Raw genomic sequence first — 18602 nt, 5'->3', positions numbered from 1 at the left:
TGGTGTAATATACAAATTTAAATCCTAACCACGAGATGCACTCCATAACATAGTTGTAGTAATACATGGACATACACAGCGGCGCCCCCCGTCACACCGCGCCCCCCCTTTTATGTCAAAGAACAACACTCCGTTCTACTCATCGCTGTCCACATTACCAACGTTCGGTCTCATGGGCTTGGCCGTCACTGATTCGACAGTATAGTTCCACAAGCTGCGGAAGCTACCTTTTATCCATCCCTCAATCTCGGCCTCAGAGACTTTGATCTGTGCAGCGCGGGCTTCATCTTCAGGGGCAATCTCAAAGCGCCGCATGCGCTGCGCCAATCGAGGGTCAACGACCATAGGCGCAGGCCAAATTTTCTCCTTAGGGGGCTCAGTAGGCGCAGTGGCGGTGTTGTCATCATCTTGCTTGAGCGGTTCCTCGAGCTTCCAAACCGACTTGACCCAGTCGTTCTCCTCATGCTTTAGGACGAGCTCCTGCTCATACTGACCATCGGCCTCTCGCCACTCACGAGAAGAGTTGGCGAAGCATACAGCAGCAACTTCGCGGCCGATCTCGTCGGCTAGTTTGCGGCGGTTGAAGAAGCGGTTCAGGCGGACTAGAGTGTGACGGAAGCCCAGGCGGTGGGGAAGAGGGATGGGGTTTGCAGGAGAAAACTCGGCGGGAATTTGAGGAGGGATATTGGCGATGGAATAATCGGCGGTGGTGTTGTATGGCAGTGGCTGAGGTGGTCGCTCAGGCTTCTTCTCTGCCTCCTCCTTCTTGTCCTCCTTCTTCTCTTCAGGTTGCTCACCTTCGGCCTTGGGAGTCTCAGAAGCCGCCTCGACAGGTTTGGTAATAGGCTCAGGCTTTATGGGAGGGTCAAGAGGACCAAGCCAACCCTCGTGTAGTCCCCTGATATATTCCTTCCATGTATGTCGGCCAAAGATGATATCGCCTTTGACACCCTCATACTCAGGAACCTGGTTCTTCTTCCTCAATGACTCAGTTATAGCTTCATCTGTTTGCAGGTCCTCTTCATCTGGCCTTTCATGCTTCCTTCTCTCCCTACGAATCTTCTCTGCTACGGCAGCTCTCACATCACCTTGTTGTCTTCCCTGGACGAACTCCCAGTCAAGACCAGAGGCAGCCAAGACGGGCTTGGCATACTCTATAAAATGGTCCTGTGCAATCCGTAGACCATCGCCAGGAGGCGCCTCGAGGTAAATGGTCAGTTTGCGAGGCAGTTGGCTGGCTGAGGGGATTATGTCCTTTGCGAGAGGGGCAACAGCGTGCTTCCACTTCGCGGTAGCCCTCTTCTTCTCGCGCTTGTCGTAGATGATAGCAGCTGAAATAGAACCAGTGATAGCCCAAAATATAAGCCAGTTGCGTGAGGGAAGTTTTCGAGGGAGATTTGGCAGACCCATCATCCGAAGAGCTGGGTTCTGTTTCGGCTTCGGTGTGGGCGCCTTGTACGTTGCGCCGGTGCCGGCAGCGGGCTGCTGCGCTGAAGGGTTGGGTTCGGCCATTGTGCGAGTCGAATGGTTGTACTAGTCTTTATTATGCGATCCGTAGGCCTGAAGAATTAATCGCCGTTGTATTCGAGCCGTTTAAGCCATAGGATAGCAAGGTTGTTAACATCGACCTCTTCTTGATCTGTTGGTCCGCCGAAGGAAAAAAAATCACGATAAGCGATAGGCGGCTCCGATAAGGCCCGGGCGGTCGGGAAGGAAATACTTTAGCTCCGGTCATTATATGAATTGAATAAGGTAGGTAAAGAGGTGTCTCCGGTTTTGTATTAACGGACTGAAATATCAAGATTTAAAACGTGACTAGTTCTGGCTTCCTTCCACCTACTTAGGTGTATGACTTCTTTACTGAAACATTTATTTGTCCGTAGTGCGTTGAAAGTCAAAGTCCTCACGAGTCTCGCTAAACTTCCATAAAGCTTCTAGAAACGGTAGGGAATACGGTAATGTCTGTTATCAGAGGATGGAGTTTTCGTTGTCTATGTTCTGATTTCAAGAGAGCCTGCGTAGTATGTAGTAGATTGGGGGGAAACGTTGCCTTGCTCAAATGCATTGATTAACTCAGGCTACTCAGGTATCTGGGATGCCATTCAAATTCTTGTGTGATGTTCACCGTTGAATTGCCATGTGGTGCATACAAGCGAATATTGAATAATAAAAGCTGACGGGAGTCAACGTGGGCATGTTACATCTGGCAATGCTACTCAAGGTCCATGTTAATATAACATGTAAACTACACGAAATAGATGGTGGATAACAGAGTCAGCCCCGATCTCTGATGATGACCATCCATAGAACAATAGTTGAGAATACGGATACTCAAGAGGCTGAGAGGTCCCTGCTACACATGGGTGACAGGTTCACCTGAAGCTCAGGAATAGTACCACAAACAGCAACATCTGGGGGAACACAATAACAGGGGTCCAGCCCCTGAGGGGTCTATTAGCAAGGATAGCCTGGGATGAAGATTGTACATGTGTAGTTTAGTGGCTAGGACGAAAAAAAGTGCCATGCTATGGAGCATGATGGTCAGAACGCCATCATAAGTCACCACCAACACCGTTTGTTGGTGTTGAAAATTAGTTCGGAGGGAGATGCTGGAGATGCTAATCTCTTATTAGTGGAATGCGATGAGCGTAGAACTCACCATGATGAGGGAAAACATTGGTCTGCTAAAGTGAGGGTGAAGACTTTGCTATTTGAGGCAATCACATCCTTTACAGGTGGAGGCATTGACTGGTGTGCAATTCTCTTCTAACAACTTCTTGTTCGCAAAATGAATTATTGCTGATACCTGAAGATTCAACTTATGTACCATAGTGAAGCACTACCTTAGTAGTTACTTAGATATCCATGGATATCATTGATTTCCACTCTCGTCCCGGGCACCGAAGTCAGGTACAGTAGTTAGGTAAGGTAGCCACTGAAATTATAGCAGCCACAGCACCCACCATCGAAATGATTGCCACTAAAGACCGCGAATTTAAAGCTAATATATACCGGCTCAGGTCGCCCGCCACGCTTCATTCTATTCCAATTCTGTCGACGGGAGTTGCTGGACCCCTCAGACTTGTTGACCCCTTGGATCTCTTCCCCAAAACGCATGGAACCAACCTATGCCACTTCACGGCCCGTCGTGTGCCAACCGCTAACCGCTAACTTTGACCATTCCTTTGGCTTTGACTGAACCCACCTAGGTAAGCCAAAACACCCAGGGAAGGGCGATTCATCCCTAGGAGCACGTTTCGGCTCGGGGAGCACAAGTAAAGACCGCGCAGTGCAGGTGGAAGTGCCTGTCATATTTGTTCTTAGTGGAGGGAGACTGCTTTTTTAGCCAAACAAAAATCCTCAAGTACTTCCTGGGCTTTAGGTTTATACGGAATCCGCTACCCTCCTTCTGCTTTAACTCTTTCTCTCAAAATCATCCATTTTGATTTCTTTTCGTCTCTCCTTCAACCTGAGACCTTTGCCGACCGTGCACCAGTCTCTTGGTGCTCCCGCCAGAGGTGGCTCTGGTGCTACTTTACCCGTATTGTACTCCCCTAGGTACCTACCCAGGCACTTTCCGGACAGTTGGCAGTCCCTGAGGTACATACTAAGCAGCTAAGGTGCCAACTGTAACTGACCTTCCTGCGGAAAGGTAGCTCTAGTCCCGCGCCGCCCCTCGCTCTCCCCTCCACAGCCCCTGGAACCCTCCCCTGAAACTTGTCCGCCATCTCGACTCCCACCTCATTCTTTATTCTTTTCATCTCTCCAAGAGTTGTTCACCAACTTGTCGATACGATACAGGGCGAAACGAGGCGATCGAGACGCCGCAATCAGACAAGATGGATCCCAATAACAACAACAATCGCCTCTATCTTAACTTTGGCAACGGCAACGACCGTTTGACCGCCTCGGACAGGGCAGCATATCCCACTACGCCTTCGACCTTCCCGCAGCCCGTTTTCCCTTCAGCTTCAGGTCAACAGCCTGGTGGGTTGCAACCCCAAGGTCAGCAGCAGCAGCAACAATATGCTGGTGGCTATGCGCCCCAGGGCTACTTTAACCAGAACCAATATGCCCAGTATAGCGGCCAGCAACAGCAGCAGTCCAATGACTATGCTCAGGGAGCTGGGTATCAACCACGATCCAATACACCGGGCACCAACGACCCAAACACAGGCCTCGCTCACCAGTTCTCTCATCAGAACCTCGGAGGTGCTGCTCGAGGGCAAGGTTATGCTCGAGGTCCCTCTCCAGGTCAGCGTCCCAGGACCGCTGGTAGTACAGGACAGCAGCCTGGCTACAACAGCTACATGAACGCCCCTCCTATGCCAACACAGGCCTCTGCCCCCGCAGAAGAATTCCAACGTGCACCCGAGCGAAACCCTGATCGATATGGTACAAATGTCAATAGCAACCAAAAGAAGTGTTCCCAGCTCGCCGCCGACTTTTTTAAGGACAGTGTCAAGCGTGCCCGCGAGCGCAACCAAAGGTATGTGCCTACGTGCCTCGGTCTCGCTCCTGTCCATGAGAGTTGTGCAACTAACTCATAATCACTATACAGACAAAGTGAATTGGAGCAGAAGCTTCAGGACCCCTCACAGGGCGCCGCTAGACGTGAGCAGCTCTGGTCCACTGCTGGCAGAAAAGAAGGCCAGTATCTGCGTTTCCTTCGTACCAAGGACAAGCCCGAAAACTATAATACTGTAAAGATTATCGGAAAGGGTGCCTTTGGAGAGGTCAAGCTCGTGCAGAAGAAGGGTGATGGCAAGGTCTATGCTATGAAGTCTCTGATAAAGACAGAAATGTTTAAGAAGGACCAGCTTGCACACGTTCGATCAGAGCGAGACATTCTCGCAGAGTCTGACAGCCCATGGGTCGTCAAGCTCTACACTACCTTCCAGGACTCATACTTCCTCTACATGCTAATGGAATTCTTGCCCGGTGGAGATCTAATGACAATGCTTATCAAGTATGAAATTTTCTCGGAGGATATCACTCGCTTTTATATTGCGGAGATTGTTCTCGCTATTGAGGCTGTCCACAAGCTGGGCTTCATCCACCGGTATGTATCACGCTCTCTCACCCCTGTTATCCCGCGAGCAGCATCTGACCCTCGATAGTGATATCAAGCCTGACAACATTCTCCTCGATCGCGGAGGACATGTCAAACTCACAGATTTTGGCCTGTCGACTGGCTTCCACAGGCTTCATGATAATAACTATTATCAGCAGCTGTTGCAAGGTAGATCAAACAGGCCTCGCGACCGTAACTCGGTTGCGCTTGATCAAATCAACCTGACAGTCAGCAATCGATCCCAGATCAACGACTGGAGACGATCTCGAAGACTTATGGCGTACTCGACCGTCGGAACTCCTGACTACATTGCTCCTGAGATTTTCACTGGCCACGGCTACACCTTCGACTGTGACTGGTGGTCACTCGGCACGATCATGTTCGAGTGTCTGGTCGGCTGGCCTCCTTTCTGCGCCGAAGACAGCCATGACACATACCGCAAGATTGTCAACTGGAGACAAACTCTGTACTTTCCAGATGATATCACACTAGGTACCGATGCGGAGCATCTTATCCGAAGGTAAGCAATCATCTTGAGAGTCAAGGGGAACGCTAGTTGCTAACATAAAGTAGCATGGTCTGTAACACAGAGAACCGTCTCGGCCGTGGTGGTGCCCACGAAATCAAGGGCCATGCGTTCTTCCGCGGTGTTGAGTTTGATAGCCTTCGTCGTATTCGCGCACCCTTTGAGCCCCGCTTGACCTCCAACATCGACACGACTTATTTCCCTACTGATGAAATTGATCAGACCGATAACGCCACTGTCCTTAAGGCGCAGGCTATCCAGCAAGGCCACAAGGTCGAGGAGTCTCCAGAAATGAGTTTGCCATTCATCGGCTATACATTCAAGCGATTTGATAACAACTTCCGATAAATGGGTTGAGGTGGCATGGTGGTCTCTCCACGAAGCGAACCTAGTTCTGTGAATGGGCGCTGTCGATGGAAAAGGGGACGTCAACTCGGACAAGTACAACGGGTTCTTCAAGCAGTTATTCATGACATGATAGACGAAGCAAACAATGTGCGGGGCTTGTCCGTTTGCTGAGCCTTTTGGCTGTTTCGATGCATGTTTTTGATGATACTATGGTAGCAGGTCTGGTTCAGATGGAGGGGCATACAAAGTCGGTCAGGTTGCATCGCATTATACAGGACATGTAACAAAACACGAGTTTCCAGAACTGCTGTACAAGTCAATAATAAGATACTGAAGCAAAAAAAAAAGAAAGAAAAAAAATTGAAGATGTATCGTTCGTGACATTGCATGTATCTGAACTGGGTCGTTTGAGACATGCCATTTGAAATACAGCCTATGATTAACCATCTCGAAGTCTAAAACTGCTGCGCCGTGATCACATGGAATTGAGTGATAAGTTATACATGAAATTGGGCAGCCCGTATAGAGTAACAAGGCTCTACTGGTGTTTATTTCGAGCCTTGGATGCTTCAGACAGAATTGTTGCACATTAAAAAAAGAAAAGAAAAAAACCCTGTGACGCCGTCCCATGACCCGGATATCCTTTTCTTTACTCCCAAGATGCAAATAACCATGACCACCAGAGGGTCAGTAAATGGGCCATTACCTCCTTGCCGTCAAACCAGGAGCCGCGTTGAAGCGTTCCTCGCGCTCAGTCATAAACATGACCTGGATCCAATACTCCTTGGCATCCGGATCCCAAAAGGCAAACTGCTTGTCCTCGCGCTTGTCAAGCTCACGGGCAGGAATTTTGAAGCCAACCGTCTCGTAAGGTTCGGCGGCGACGAGTAGGTATTGGAAGTTCTTGTCGGGCTCCTCGACGTGCTGAGTGAAGGCGTTCATGACCTGCCACTTGGGAGATGTTTCGGGGGTCGCATCGGGATATTGGAGCTGGAAGAGCAGACCCTGCTGACGGGAGACAGGGTCGCGGATCTTGGTGATCTTGTATCCGGGGCGTCCGATCTTTACGACGTTGCGACGCTGCGCGAAGCCTGCACCTGTGACTCCAATGGGGAGGCCGGTAGCTGGGTCAACGGCACCTTGACGACCTTCTTTTTGCTCACGAGCAGCGCGACGGGCGAGGTTGGTCTGATGTTTCTTGCCCTGGGTATGAGCGAGGTAGGAGCCATCATTCTGGTGGACCGTGAGACAAAGACGGCACTCGAATGAGCCGACGTGATTCTTGAAGAAGTAGGGGTCCTTGTCGAGGTCGATGGTCTCGAGAGCGAGCTTGCGAAGACGTTCGCGACGGTCGGCGTTGGTGGCGGATTGAGAAGCGACGCCTCCGCCGCCGAATTTCGAGCCGGCGCGATTTTGGAAATCCATCGTTGGAGGTTTTGTGATGTGATGGAGATTGAACGGTTGATTGGCGCGAGGGTGAGAAGGTAAGAAAAGCGCGATGGAAGGTGTAAGTATGGAGTTGTACTGAGAACAAAGAGACCTTTGCCTTGGTGAAGATAAAGAATTAAGTGGAGACCAATGCAAGACAACCTAGTATGCAATGGTAAGGTGACTGACCAATCAGACGCTGAACATGCACTTGAACAACTTATAGACTATGTATATCATCAGACAAATAAAACGGAGATGTCTATCAACCTGTATAATTATTCGAATAAAGGTCTAATAAATGTCTCATAACACGACTTTCAGTTAGATTCTAACCATTTGAGCACGCTTAGAAACCCATGCTTCAACACAACTGACAAACCTATCAAACTCGTCCATGGGAGTGTCGAGCACCAAAGCCATGAATCCTCTGCGCACGAGCCAAAACCCCTCCTCCATCATATCAAGCCAAAAGAGATCCCTCAAGGAATCGAGTTCTTCGACTTCGCCAGATCTTTCGATTGCACGAGAACCGTCCCTTGGAAAATGGACTCCCATGATAGTGCCGATACCAGTAAAGAGCACTCTTGTGTCCTTTGTTACTGCGTTGAGTCGGTCCCTGAGCTCATCTCCAGATCTCGTGAATTGGGCTGCAATATCAGGCGTGTAGATCTTTGTTAGGCCAGCGTAGCCAGCGTGTGTCACCAGAGTGTTGTTGTTGAAAGTGCCTGAATGCGAGAGAGCAGTGGGAAGCCGTGGATCAAAAGCAGCCATGATATCTGCTCTACCGCCGAAAGCACCGAAGGCCAGGCCTCCGCCGAGATACTTTCCAAATGTCTTGAGGTCTGGTCTGAGCCCCCTCAACTCGGAGATACCTCCTCCTGAGAGACGGGAGGTCATGACTTCGTCCATGATGAACAAGACGCCGGCCTGAACCTGTGAGTATACAAGATGGAGCTGATAGAGCACGCAGACTTACCTTTCCAGCAATCTCCTGTAAGCCCTGCAGAAATTCAGGGTGTCCGGGAATGCCACCTCCAGAGCCCTGCATCCCTTCCACCAACACTGCAGCAACACCCTCGCTCTCGATAGCAGCACGAGCGCTGTCAAGATCGTTGTATCTGGCCACAACCCAATCGTCCAGGTCGACATTGTTGGCCTCTGGTTCCCCCCCCTTAAATCCTATCACAGCACCATGATAGCCCCCACTGAAAGTGACGACTTTTCTTTTCTTGGTGAAAGCCCTGGCAGCTGCTAGAGCGTGGATATTCGCTTCAGTACCAGAGTTGCAGAAGCGCACATGTTCCAGATTGAAGCGGCTGCAGACTTCACGAGCGAATATCTGCTCTTGAGCTGTATTGCCCCCAACATTCATGCCTACATTGTCAAGTACATCTCGAATAGTCGAGATAATGACGGGATTGGAATGCCCATAGAGAGCAGCTGTGAACTCGCCGGTGAAATCTGTGTAACTATGTGATCTGTAAGCAGAACTGCTGGCTGCAATAGCCCATAAGACTTACGTGTGTCCATCCTCAGAAGTAATTTGATGGCCTTTGCCAGACTTGATCACAACAGGGAATGGACTAGCATGCAGAACAGTCCTCGTGTTTCCGCCAGGCATTGATTTGAGAGCCTCATCATGAAGAGCCTTGGATCGAGGATTACGATCAATGTATCTAGTCGTGGCAGCGTCGAGTTCCGCCTGGATCTGCTGGATGAGTTCTGAAGACATGGCTACCTTGCCTACTCGGGTACTTATGGTGTTGACTTGACTTTTAGTGCTAGTGCGTGCTGAAATCCAAGAGGAAAGGCGATGGATTATATACGTTGTTTCAGAGTCGGTTTCAGTTGATCGACTTTACAACGATACAGGCTCTCTCGCATTTCGGGAACAAGTGATGATAGTCATGGCATGTTGTAGTGGTCTTCGGGTCTACCTTGGTGTGTTATCGGGTTTCGGGTCTGGCATAGGCATAGTTTCCACCGACTTGTTCACAACGATCCAAATTAGGGAACTGCCAGAGAGTGACCGTATGATCGACGGGTTGATGAGTTTAGATAAGATTGATATTAAAGTCCTTGCATTAATAAGCCCTGAGACCATGCTTTGCAATCACTACGATATTCCCAACGCAGACATACATCAGTACTAGAAATGGGAACTAGAAGAGTCTCAAAGTAAACAAAACATCGAACAGCATAGAATTGAGACCGAATTAAAATCTTCGATTTGTGACTTTATCTGTAAATAGCATGTCAACTCATCAATCTCACCTAGTACCTACCTTAGGTTTCCCAGAGATAGGTACGTACCCTCTGAAGTGGGGGGCGGGGGGAGGAGAAAGGCGGTCTGAAAAATAAAGCGGCAGAATTTGATATCCCGCTTAATTTTTCAAACTTTTGGCTGAGACTACACCAGTGAAGACGAGAACAAGACAGGACAAGACAAGCCGATCACAGTAAAATCAAGTCAAAGATTTCACAATGGCCGGCTCAATTACCAAACCCAAGAGTAGGTCGAATCAACATAGACAAACCCCACCCGAATATACTGTCTCCAATACTAATTTGATTGTTAAGAGCCCAAGTCTAAGCGAACTCCCGTTCGTCTTCGCCACAAGATCGAAAAGGCTTCCGCCGCAAAGCAAAAGAAGGAGCGCAAGTTGGCAAAGAAGAACCCAGAATGGCGATCAAAGTTGAAGAAGGACCCCGGTATCCCCAACCTGTTCCCCTACAAGGAGAAGCTGCTCCAGGAGATTGAAGAGAACCGTCTGAAGAAGGCCGAGGAGGCGCAAAGAAGAAAGGAGCTGGCCAAGGCCGCAAAGACGGGTTCCAAGGACGAGGCGGCCACGACCGACGTCCAGGTCGACGTTGGAGACGAGATGGACGAGGACGGCATGGACGAGGATATCGACGAGTCAAACCCCATGGCTGCGCTTATCGCGAGCGCACGCGCTGCTGCTGCCACCTATGATAGACAACTCGCTGACGACGATGATATGGACGAGGACGACGATAGCAACGACTCCGACGACGACCGTGGCCCCGAGATGTCCATTGGTCAGGCCTCATCGAGAAAGACCTACGACAGAGTCTTCAAGCAAGTCGTTGAGCAGGCCGATGTTGTTCTTTATGTCCTCGATGCTCGCGATCCCGAGGGCACCCGCTCTCGCGAGGTTGAGCGTCAGATTATGGCTGCTGCAGCTGGCGGCAAGCGACTGATCCTGGTCATCAACAAGGTCGATCTCATCCCTCCCAAGGTTCTACGAGACTGGCTTATCTACCTCCGACGATACTTCCCTACTCTGCCTCTCCGAGCCTCTGGCGCTGCCCCCAACGCCCACACCTTTAACCACCGCGATCTGACCGTCCAGAGCACCTCTGCCACGCTCTTCAAGGCCCTCAAGAGCTTTGCCGCCAGCCGGCAACTCAAGCGCGCTGTCTCCGTTGGCGTTATCGGTTATCCTAATGTCGGCAAGAGTTCTGTTATCAACGCTCTTCTTTCAAGGATGAGCGGCAAGGGCGGCAGCTCTTCCAAGGCTTGCCCTGCCGGTGCCGAGGCTGGCGTTACCACAAGTATTCGCTCGGTAAAGATCGACAGCAAGCTCACTCTTCTCGACTCCCCCGGTGTTGTTTTCCCTTCATCATCTTCCACCCAATCTGCTGGTCTCGTTTCTCTCAAGAACGCCACTGAGGCACATGCTCACTTGGTTCTCCTCAACGCTGTGCCCCCCAAGCAGATCGACGATCCTATGCCCGCCGTGACTCTTCTCCTGAAGCGTCTGTCAGCTTCTCCCGATCTTATGCAGAAGCTCACAAGCGTCTACGATATCCCTGCCCTCCTCCCTGATCGTGCCGATGGTGACATCACCACCGACTTCCTCGTTCAAGTCGCCCGCAAGAGAGGCCGCCTTGGTCGTGGTGGTATCCCTAACCTCTCTGCTGCCGCTATGACAGTCGTCACTGACTGGCGAGACGGCCGCATCCAGGGCTGGGTTGAGGCTCCTGTTCTAGCTGTCGAGTCGACTACCACCGCCTCCAAGTCGGCCATCAAGAACGCTGGCGAGGACGAGGTTGCTGCTGACCAGAAGCAGATCGTGACCGAATGGGCTGCCGAGTTCAAGCTCGAGGGCCTGTGGGGTGACGATGAGGGCAGTGCCGAAGCCGTCGATGCTATGGAGCAGTAAAGAAAAGTGTTTCAGCGGTTTTGTTCGGCAAAATGACGGAAAGGTTCAACATGAGTTCTTCACTGGAAAGTTTGGCGTTTCAAGGATCTGGTAGAACGGTTTATATCCGTGCATATACATTCGTAAAAAATAACAATTTGTCTTCCCAAAACTCCTACATGGTTTACCAAGTGACTCGTAGACTATGAATTATGCCGTATGCCTCCCAACACAACCCAGCTTTTGTTCGTCTATATCTATGCTTCGATCAATTCCATCTTGACACCGCGTTTGCCCGTCATCTCATCTTTCTCGTCACGGACTCTAACCCTGACTTTTTGGAAGAGCTCCACCTTCATCTCGCGGCTTCCCTTGGTTGTAAGCGTGTATGTCTCTGCGTCGTACTCGGCCTCGGGCTCAGGCTGTGCAAGGTCTCGAAGGCGGATCAGGCCCTCTGTACCAAAGCGTGGAACAAGAACGACGAAGCCGTTACTGAAAATCTTCATCACGAACGCGTCTTCCTCAGCAACCTTGCCCTTCAGGGCTTGGCCGACATAGTAGGCGATGCTGGCACGACCGGCCATCTGAGCATTGCGGTGGCGCACGTTGATGTTCTTACAGACAGCCTCAAGGCGACCCCTGCTGCGGACGTTGGGGTGTATGGCCTCGTAGTCGATGGCAGCAGCGAGCTGTCTATGGGCAAGAAGATCGGCGTAACGGCGAATGGGAGAGGTGAAGTGAGTGTAGATCTCTGAAGCAAGACCGTAATGGCGGAATTCAGGATAAGCCTGTGTTCCAGAGCAGAAATACTCTGCACTCATCATGCAGCGAGTAGCCATGATGCGCACAAGGGTGTTGAAGAATGGCTCCTTGGGGTCCACGCACTGATCTAGAGAATCGGCAAGGGCCTTGCTGGAGTCGGTCCGCAACTCCATGCCACGCTTGGTGCGGAGTTGGTTTGATAGTTCGTCAAAGTTTGTCTTTGGGGGGGCCGCGTGACGGCGGAGAATGGCGGTTTGAGGAAATGCTTCATAGATCTTGGCTGCAACGCTGACGTTGGCAAACAACATGAACTCTTCGACGAGAGAGTTTGTATCGAGAAGCTGCTTTGTCTTGACATCAATAGGATCGGACGTCTCAGATTCAGTTTGCACCTTGACTTCTGGGGAAGAAAGGCTCAGGGCACCAGCATCCATTCGCTTCTTCTTTAATTTCTTGGATAACATGAGAAGCATGCGCATTCCCTTGGTAAGATCGTCTTGCTGAGACTCATCGTCGATTCGCAACTGGGCCTGTTCGTAGCTGAACGCTTCTCGAGATTTGATGACAGACTTGGTGAAGCGAACGTTGACGATGTCAGCATTCTCGTTCAGCTCCCAGAGCACCGAGAATGCAAATCGCTCGACGTATGGCTTGAGCGAGCAAAGGTCCGTACCGAGAAGAGGAGGCAGCATATCGATACGCTTGTCGACGAGATAGACCGTGGTACCCCGGATACTGGCTTCAGTATCCATGGCGTTGGCAGGCTTGACAAAGTTGGACACGTCAGCGATGTGAACACCAACCTCATAGTTCCCATTGGGGAGCTGCTTGGCATGGAGAGCATCATCGATATCCTGGCACCCAACAGGGTCAATACTGCAGATGAGAAGACCTCGGAGATCCTCTCTCTGCCTCCAACCAGGATCTTCCAGGCTCGTCGGCACTCTCCAGTCGTGTCCCTCTCTGGGAAGGCAGTCCAATACGGTCTTGGGAAAAGGCCGATATTGAACATCCCACTCCAGCAACAGAGCTTCGGTCTCGGCCGATTTGGTCTCCAGCTCACCCAAAGATCGCACAAAATGTCCAATAGGATGTCTTGAGTCGCGCTCCCAGGCATCAATAGTTACCAACAGGCGCTTGCCAAGAAGGTCAGCAACCTGCCGCGTACGAAGGCGGATTTTGGGAATCTTCTTGTCCATTGGGATGAGGAAAACGCTATCCTGCTTACGACCTTGGCTGGAACCCTTACTGGCTGACGATGGGTCTATATGACCAACATACTGACGCCAATTGCGCTTGACAACACCCACAACCTTGGCCGTAGGCTGAGGTTTGCTCTCCGATGCACTCTTCTGAGTCTTCTTGACCTGCTCTTGCAAGGCCTTCCGCTCCTTTTCAGACACGAGATCCTGGCTCTCTTCCACATCTGCATTCTCATTCTTGGTGATGGCGTCCTCCTCAATGATCTTTGTCGAAGGTTCTTTCCACTGATCTTGGGGAAGAACTTCAACGACCACAACATCACCATCAACGGCTCGGTTGATGTTTTCGCGACCCAATACGAGAAGAGGTTTGGGGAACGCCGGTACTTTGATTGAACCCTCGAGGTAGTTATATGGCGACACGTTGAAGATTCCTTGATGCATTAACCCAGCCTTGACTCCAGTCATCATCCTTGATAGAGTAAAGTATTCAGGGTACAGCATCTGGCCCTGCTTCTTAAAAGACTCTTGGTTTTGAGCTTCTGCGACCATATCTAGTAGCCTCTCGCCATCTTCGAGGCCACTAACATAGTCCCGGAGAGAAGATGCATGAAGCCCGTCTTCCTTGGCCTTGCGAAGGTTCTCTCGATCATCGCTAAGCATCACTACTGCTGGCAACTTGTTCGCCTTTGTCCTGGCAAGATGCTCGCCGTACCACTTGACGGCTAACCGCACAGCTCTGTCATTCCTGTCATTCACAGTCTCATTTGCCTGACGGTGGACGAATGTCTCGAGTCTAAAGTCGTTGAAAAAGACGTAAAATCTCTTATCCTCGCTCTTTGTGAGCCCCACTAGACGGTTGTAGAGTGGTAGTGACCGATTTCGCAGCTCCTCGAGTACTGTTTGCAGGATGACTACATCGTAGAAAGCCGAGCTTTGCTCGAAAAGGTCCATTGCGTTGAGCAACGCATTAGTATCAGGCACCAGGTAATGGCCCTGAGGGAAAGTCTTGGTGCCTGCTGGCTTGTCCGAGAGCACAAAAGGCTGAGCTGCAATACTCATTAATAAACTGGACCAGCCAGGCGGAAGAAATAGTCTCACCTTGCTGAGCGGCATTTCTAGGGGCATCCTGAAGACAAGCTTTGCAGAGCTTGGAAGAGCAAGGGATGTCAGTTCGTAAGTAGACTTCTCTCACGATTTTCTGCACTTTGCCACTCCGGGTCGATCGCACATAGACCTTGCTCGAGATGTTTGAGGCCAGAGAATCTGTCTCGGTAGATCTTTTTAAGCTTGCCATTTTTGACCGGCTCCTTTTCTCGCGGCGTGGTGAAGTTTAGAGTAGATAATAATGATGAAAAGACTGTTGATCACAAAGCGTTCGAGTAGGCCATAGTGGGGCGCTTATCGATAAGTCAGCAATTGTTCATGTTCTTCGAGATCTTGCACGAGCAAGAATCTTAGTAGTATTCTTGAAGGCTGTTACCTCCTGGAGGGCGAGGAAAAAAGGAAGAGTAAATCTCTCTCTGTATGTGCTGTCAAGAGGTACCTTATCTAGATGATAATTCCCATTACTTCTTTCCCTTTTGGAAATCTACCTATGTTTAAGCAGATCCTTATCACATGACTGTAGAGTCACGTGCTCTGAACTTCACTTCACAGTTCCTCTCAGGTCTTCTATCTGTAGATAGCATTTCATATAAAATTCGATGCCCTGAGCACCGGGGCCTTGAAATTCAAACACAACAGAATCTCTTTATGCTATTTGAGAGAGCATCCGCTGTCCCGGAAGCGTGCTGCCAAGCTGCTGCCTCTTTCTCCATCTGCTAAATACACATGACTTACACATATCCGAGCCGACAGTCGCATGCTATTCTAATCCACATAATCCATGGCGTCTCTCCATATCTGATTGGTTCTCATTTAAATCAATGGAGAAAGGAAGGATTCACTGGAATTTGCCTTAGTTGCACTCAGAGCCGCCAGTCCAGAGCCTGCGAGGTCTGATCAACGAGACCGCAAACTACATGACAGCTTTCAACATCTTATGTGAGCCAATCGTATAAGCCTTATTGAGGTAATGTGTCAAAGGGACAGATTCACAGTCTCAAATGTATACACAAGGTTGTGTTATTCGACCCGCCCTCTGGGTTGAGCTCAGTGTACCCTTTCCGACACGGACTCAGAGACTTGTCTTCCCCCAAGCCCGTTACATGATAAGGCAGGATAGACAGGATTAAATACTTAGCGGGGTCTCTGTAGGGGAAATACTGCTAGCAGCTACGAGCACTGCATCTGGCAAAGTCCTACTATCAGCATGGATATGAGCCAGGAAGCGTTATACTCTTACAAGGAGAAAGTTTGGCCATGAAGTGCTACAACCCCTTAGGGGGTCTGTTTATCGCTGTGTGCGGTGTCAAGGCTCGCAATCTTTACCCTCCCACGAACGTCGGATCCCGAGTCGTATTAGCAAGAGCTTACCAGGAAGATGGCCAAACACCAAATGCTCACCCGGCTCAAAAATATACAGCCTCTATATCCTTAGGGTCTTACCAACACATGAGCAGTCTGGAAAATATCCTCGAATTAGTCTTGCAGTCCAACACACATTGTATCGTGGAGGTCACAATGCATGCGCCTCAGGGGTTGAGCATACTGCAAAACAGAAGAAACCACTAACCTTATTCTCAGAACTGGTACCTTAAGGAAAGCAGCCCTTTCGGCGCTTCCGTCTCCTGTGCATTTATTGAGTTAAATTTCACGGTTTAATACCGAAAGAATTCTGAGCTGATAATGCACCGGCTGTTTCCGGGGGTCAGAGCCGACAGATTTGTCTGATGTAACTTGAAATCAATGTTACAGTGATGGAAAGAATTGATAGCCAGCCTCAATATGCAGGTAGCGTCCTGAACCAATGGCAATCTCGCTATGCGCTGTCATGAGCATTGGTACGGAAAAAGATCGACTTGGCAAAGCCTCTTCAGGCTCCGAGGGTTCACAAGGATACTGCAGGGCAGCCGAGCTCATCAGTAGAACTTCTCGACAGATGTGGTTGCCCTGTCATCATTATGTTCTTCCCGCAGGCTTCGGACATTGAGTCACACATGATCATGTTGAGTTGGCTTCTGCCAGACCATTGGCCCTAGCCACCTGCAATATCATTCAAACATCCTATCTATAACACTGAGTAAAACTTGACGAGCACAAAAATATTGCTTGGTTCGTTCCAATCTCTACTCCACTGTTTCGCCCGATGGAGGCAAGTAAAGTGTACTATGGCTGACGGTATGAAAGTCTGTGCGAAGGATGAGAGGGATATCACAACGATAGTGGCAAATTCTAATATTAGCAAAGTTGTCGAGGCCGCCGGGGACTTACTGCAGTCGCGACATTGCTGTCATAAATATCCCTGTAGCATATTGCTATGACTGAGGCTGCCATTACTGATATCGCTTCAAGATTTCAAACAGATATTGGCAAGCCAAGCAAGTCACATCGGGAGGGCTTCTACAGCTTCCAAGACTGGGATGGAAATATAGGACAATATATCGATATGGCCGTTCTTCACCTTCAGTCTGCCTGGCGGGGACAGATGCAACCAGCCGAAGTATTCCTGCCAACTGTAGAGCTTTGGTTGTTGCACATTGATGGGCTTTGACAGGTCCGACGACTAGGCTATTCGGATCTATTGCCAGTCCTTTCATTTGTGAATTGCTCGATTCTTCAACCAGTTTAGACGAGCGTTGTTTGAGCAATTCCAGGCGTGGCTGCGGCTGGTGAGCAGAAACCTAGGACAGCTCGTCGATCCATGTGATGGACGAAGGGGTAGCAGCAGGCTGCTGTATTAGGAAATGCATGACGCCGGGTACTGTTAGGCCCGGGGGTTTGTTCAAGTCTGAAATGCGGCGCGCGTCGGAGAAGAGCTCACGGGGTCGCGTTTAGCGTACAATAAGAGCTCGTAAGAAACAAGATGATGTATGTCCCCAAAGACTTTGCATTCGAGCATGAGAGGAATATGATCTCCTCCTGGCTACGAAAGGGCTCAACGTCAACATATGGCGGACAACGTACTAATACAAAGCATGTCACTTTGCTTTCATGCCACAATGTACGGAGTACCTCAAGAGCATGGCGCGCGTCGTCGAAAAGGAAGCCTCACGGCAAAAACTTGAACATGTCGATGGTAAGGACTTACTTGGTGAGCAGGAACTATCATTCTGCCACTGGATGGAATCAGGCATCAACGGCAACGAATAGGAAAAGATTCAAATCGGATTGCAGGACTTTGGACCACCTGAAGGACAAGCATATCATAAAAAGAACAGGGGCCTGGGTGTGAGGCTATTGGAATGAGGGCCGAGACAAACGCCTCTTGTTGGTAGGTAGCCAGGAATCGACCGCACGGACTGATGTGATTGGTTTCGTACTCGCAAGTCAGCCAGAAGACGAAGTTTCCAGCCGGTCAGGCGTCACAAGACAGAGAGCCGAGGACAGATTAGCAAGGATGATACATCAGCATGATGCAATGCGGACCCGGATTTATGGAGAAGGCCTTTGACTCAGGTATTGTCAGCGGGCTAAGAGAGACAATGGCGACTCAGTTATTCAAAGAATCGAGAAACCGCGCAAGGTGAAGGTAATGGCAACCAGCCAGCCAGCCAGCCAGCCAGCCAGCCAAAACGGGAGGTTAAATTATACCTTGGGGACGCGAGACCAGGATCTGGCGAGGGGAAAGTCAGCCACTTGACGGTGATTTTCCACAAGAGATTAGGCCGAGGCGAAGAGACTGGGGGTCCGGCGCCGGCAAGGTTTCACGTGCGGGCCGGCCGGGAAAGCAACCTCATACGACGTTTGCCAGTGATCTACAAGCGAGATTTTTACGTTACGGTTTAAGGCAGGTACTGAAGTTGAAGGTCCATGTTTAGGGCGCCGTTGGCTTAATGTGTTAGGGCACGTCTAGACGACGGCTGAGTGATGGGCGAACCATGACGACGCAATAAAGACCAATGAAACGTCGCTAGAGGTTCGTGCCACAGTATGTATGAGGGGGAGGGAAACCTTGAGGATGAGGCTTAAAGATACCAACGGGCTGAACG

The 18602-nt window shown here is 50.2% G+C and overlaps 6 protein-coding genes across 6 annotated transcripts; 2 read left to right on the top strand and 4 right to left on the bottom strand.

The window, feature by feature from the left end:
• Positions 1-135: 135 nt before the first annotated feature.
• On the bottom strand, positions 136-1512 carry FPRO_00760 (putative TIM54 (component of the mitochondrial TIM22 translocase); the record flags this gene model as incomplete). The annotated part of the gene is made up of 1 exon (XM_031222847.1): positions 136-1512. One exon carries the CDS (start codon positions 1510-1512, stop codon positions 136-138), a length of 1377 nt encoding a protein of 458 aa, XP_031075711.1.
• A 2327-nt stretch (positions 1513-3839) lies between these two features.
• Positions 3840-5948, top strand: FPRO_00761 (putative serine/threonine protein kinase COT-1; the record flags this gene model as incomplete). Its single annotated transcript, XM_031222836.1, has 4 exons — positions 3840-4489; positions 4562-5062; positions 5121-5594; positions 5648-5948. 4 exons carry the CDS (start codon positions 3840-3842, stop codon positions 5946-5948), a joined length of 1926 nt encoding a protein of 641 aa, XP_031075710.1.
• Positions 5949-6650: 702 nt separating this feature from the next.
• Positions 6651-7373, bottom strand: FPRO_00762 (uncharacterized protein; the record flags this gene model as incomplete). The annotated part of the gene is made up of 1 exon (XM_031222825.1): positions 6651-7373. One exon carries the CDS (start codon positions 7371-7373, stop codon positions 6651-6653), a length of 723 nt encoding a protein of 240 aa, XP_031075709.1.
• Positions 7374-7700: 327 nt separating this feature from the next.
• On the bottom strand, positions 7701-9111 carry FPRO_00763 (uncharacterized protein; the record flags this gene model as incomplete). Its single annotated transcript, XM_031222814.1, has 3 exons — positions 7701-8306; positions 8356-8848; positions 8900-9111. The coding sequence occupies 3 exons, from the start codon at positions 9109-9111 to the stop codon at positions 7701-7703; spliced, it is 1311 nt and encodes a 436-aa protein (XP_031075708.1).
• A 752-nt stretch (positions 9112-9863) lies between these two features.
• FPRO_00764 (uncharacterized protein) lies at positions 9864-11566 on the top strand (the record flags this gene model as incomplete). Its single annotated transcript, XM_031222803.1, has 2 exons — positions 9864-9891; positions 9960-11566. The coding sequence occupies 2 exons, from the start codon at positions 9864-9866 to the stop codon at positions 11564-11566; spliced, it is 1635 nt and encodes a 544-aa protein (XP_031075707.1).
• A 236-nt stretch (positions 11567-11802) lies between these two features.
• FPRO_00765 (putative mitotic control protein dis3+) lies at positions 11803-14806 on the bottom strand (the record flags this gene model as incomplete). Its single annotated transcript, XM_031222792.1, has 2 exons — positions 11803-14558; positions 14611-14806. The coding sequence occupies 2 exons, from the start codon at positions 14804-14806 to the stop codon at positions 11803-11805; spliced, it is 2952 nt and encodes a 983-aa protein (XP_031075706.1).
• Between the last annotated feature and the right edge of the window lie 3796 nt (positions 14807-18602).

This window comes from Fusarium proliferatum (assembly GCF_900067095.1).
Source record: "Fusarium proliferatum ET1 genome assembly, contig: FPRO_scaffold001, whole genome shotgun sequence".
Classification (NCBI taxonomy): domain Eukaryota; kingdom Fungi; phylum Ascomycota; class Sordariomycetes; order Hypocreales; family Nectriaceae; genus Fusarium; species Fusarium proliferatum.
Note: the sequence above shows the minus strand (reverse complement) of the source record. Positions and strands in the feature narration are given on the sequence as shown.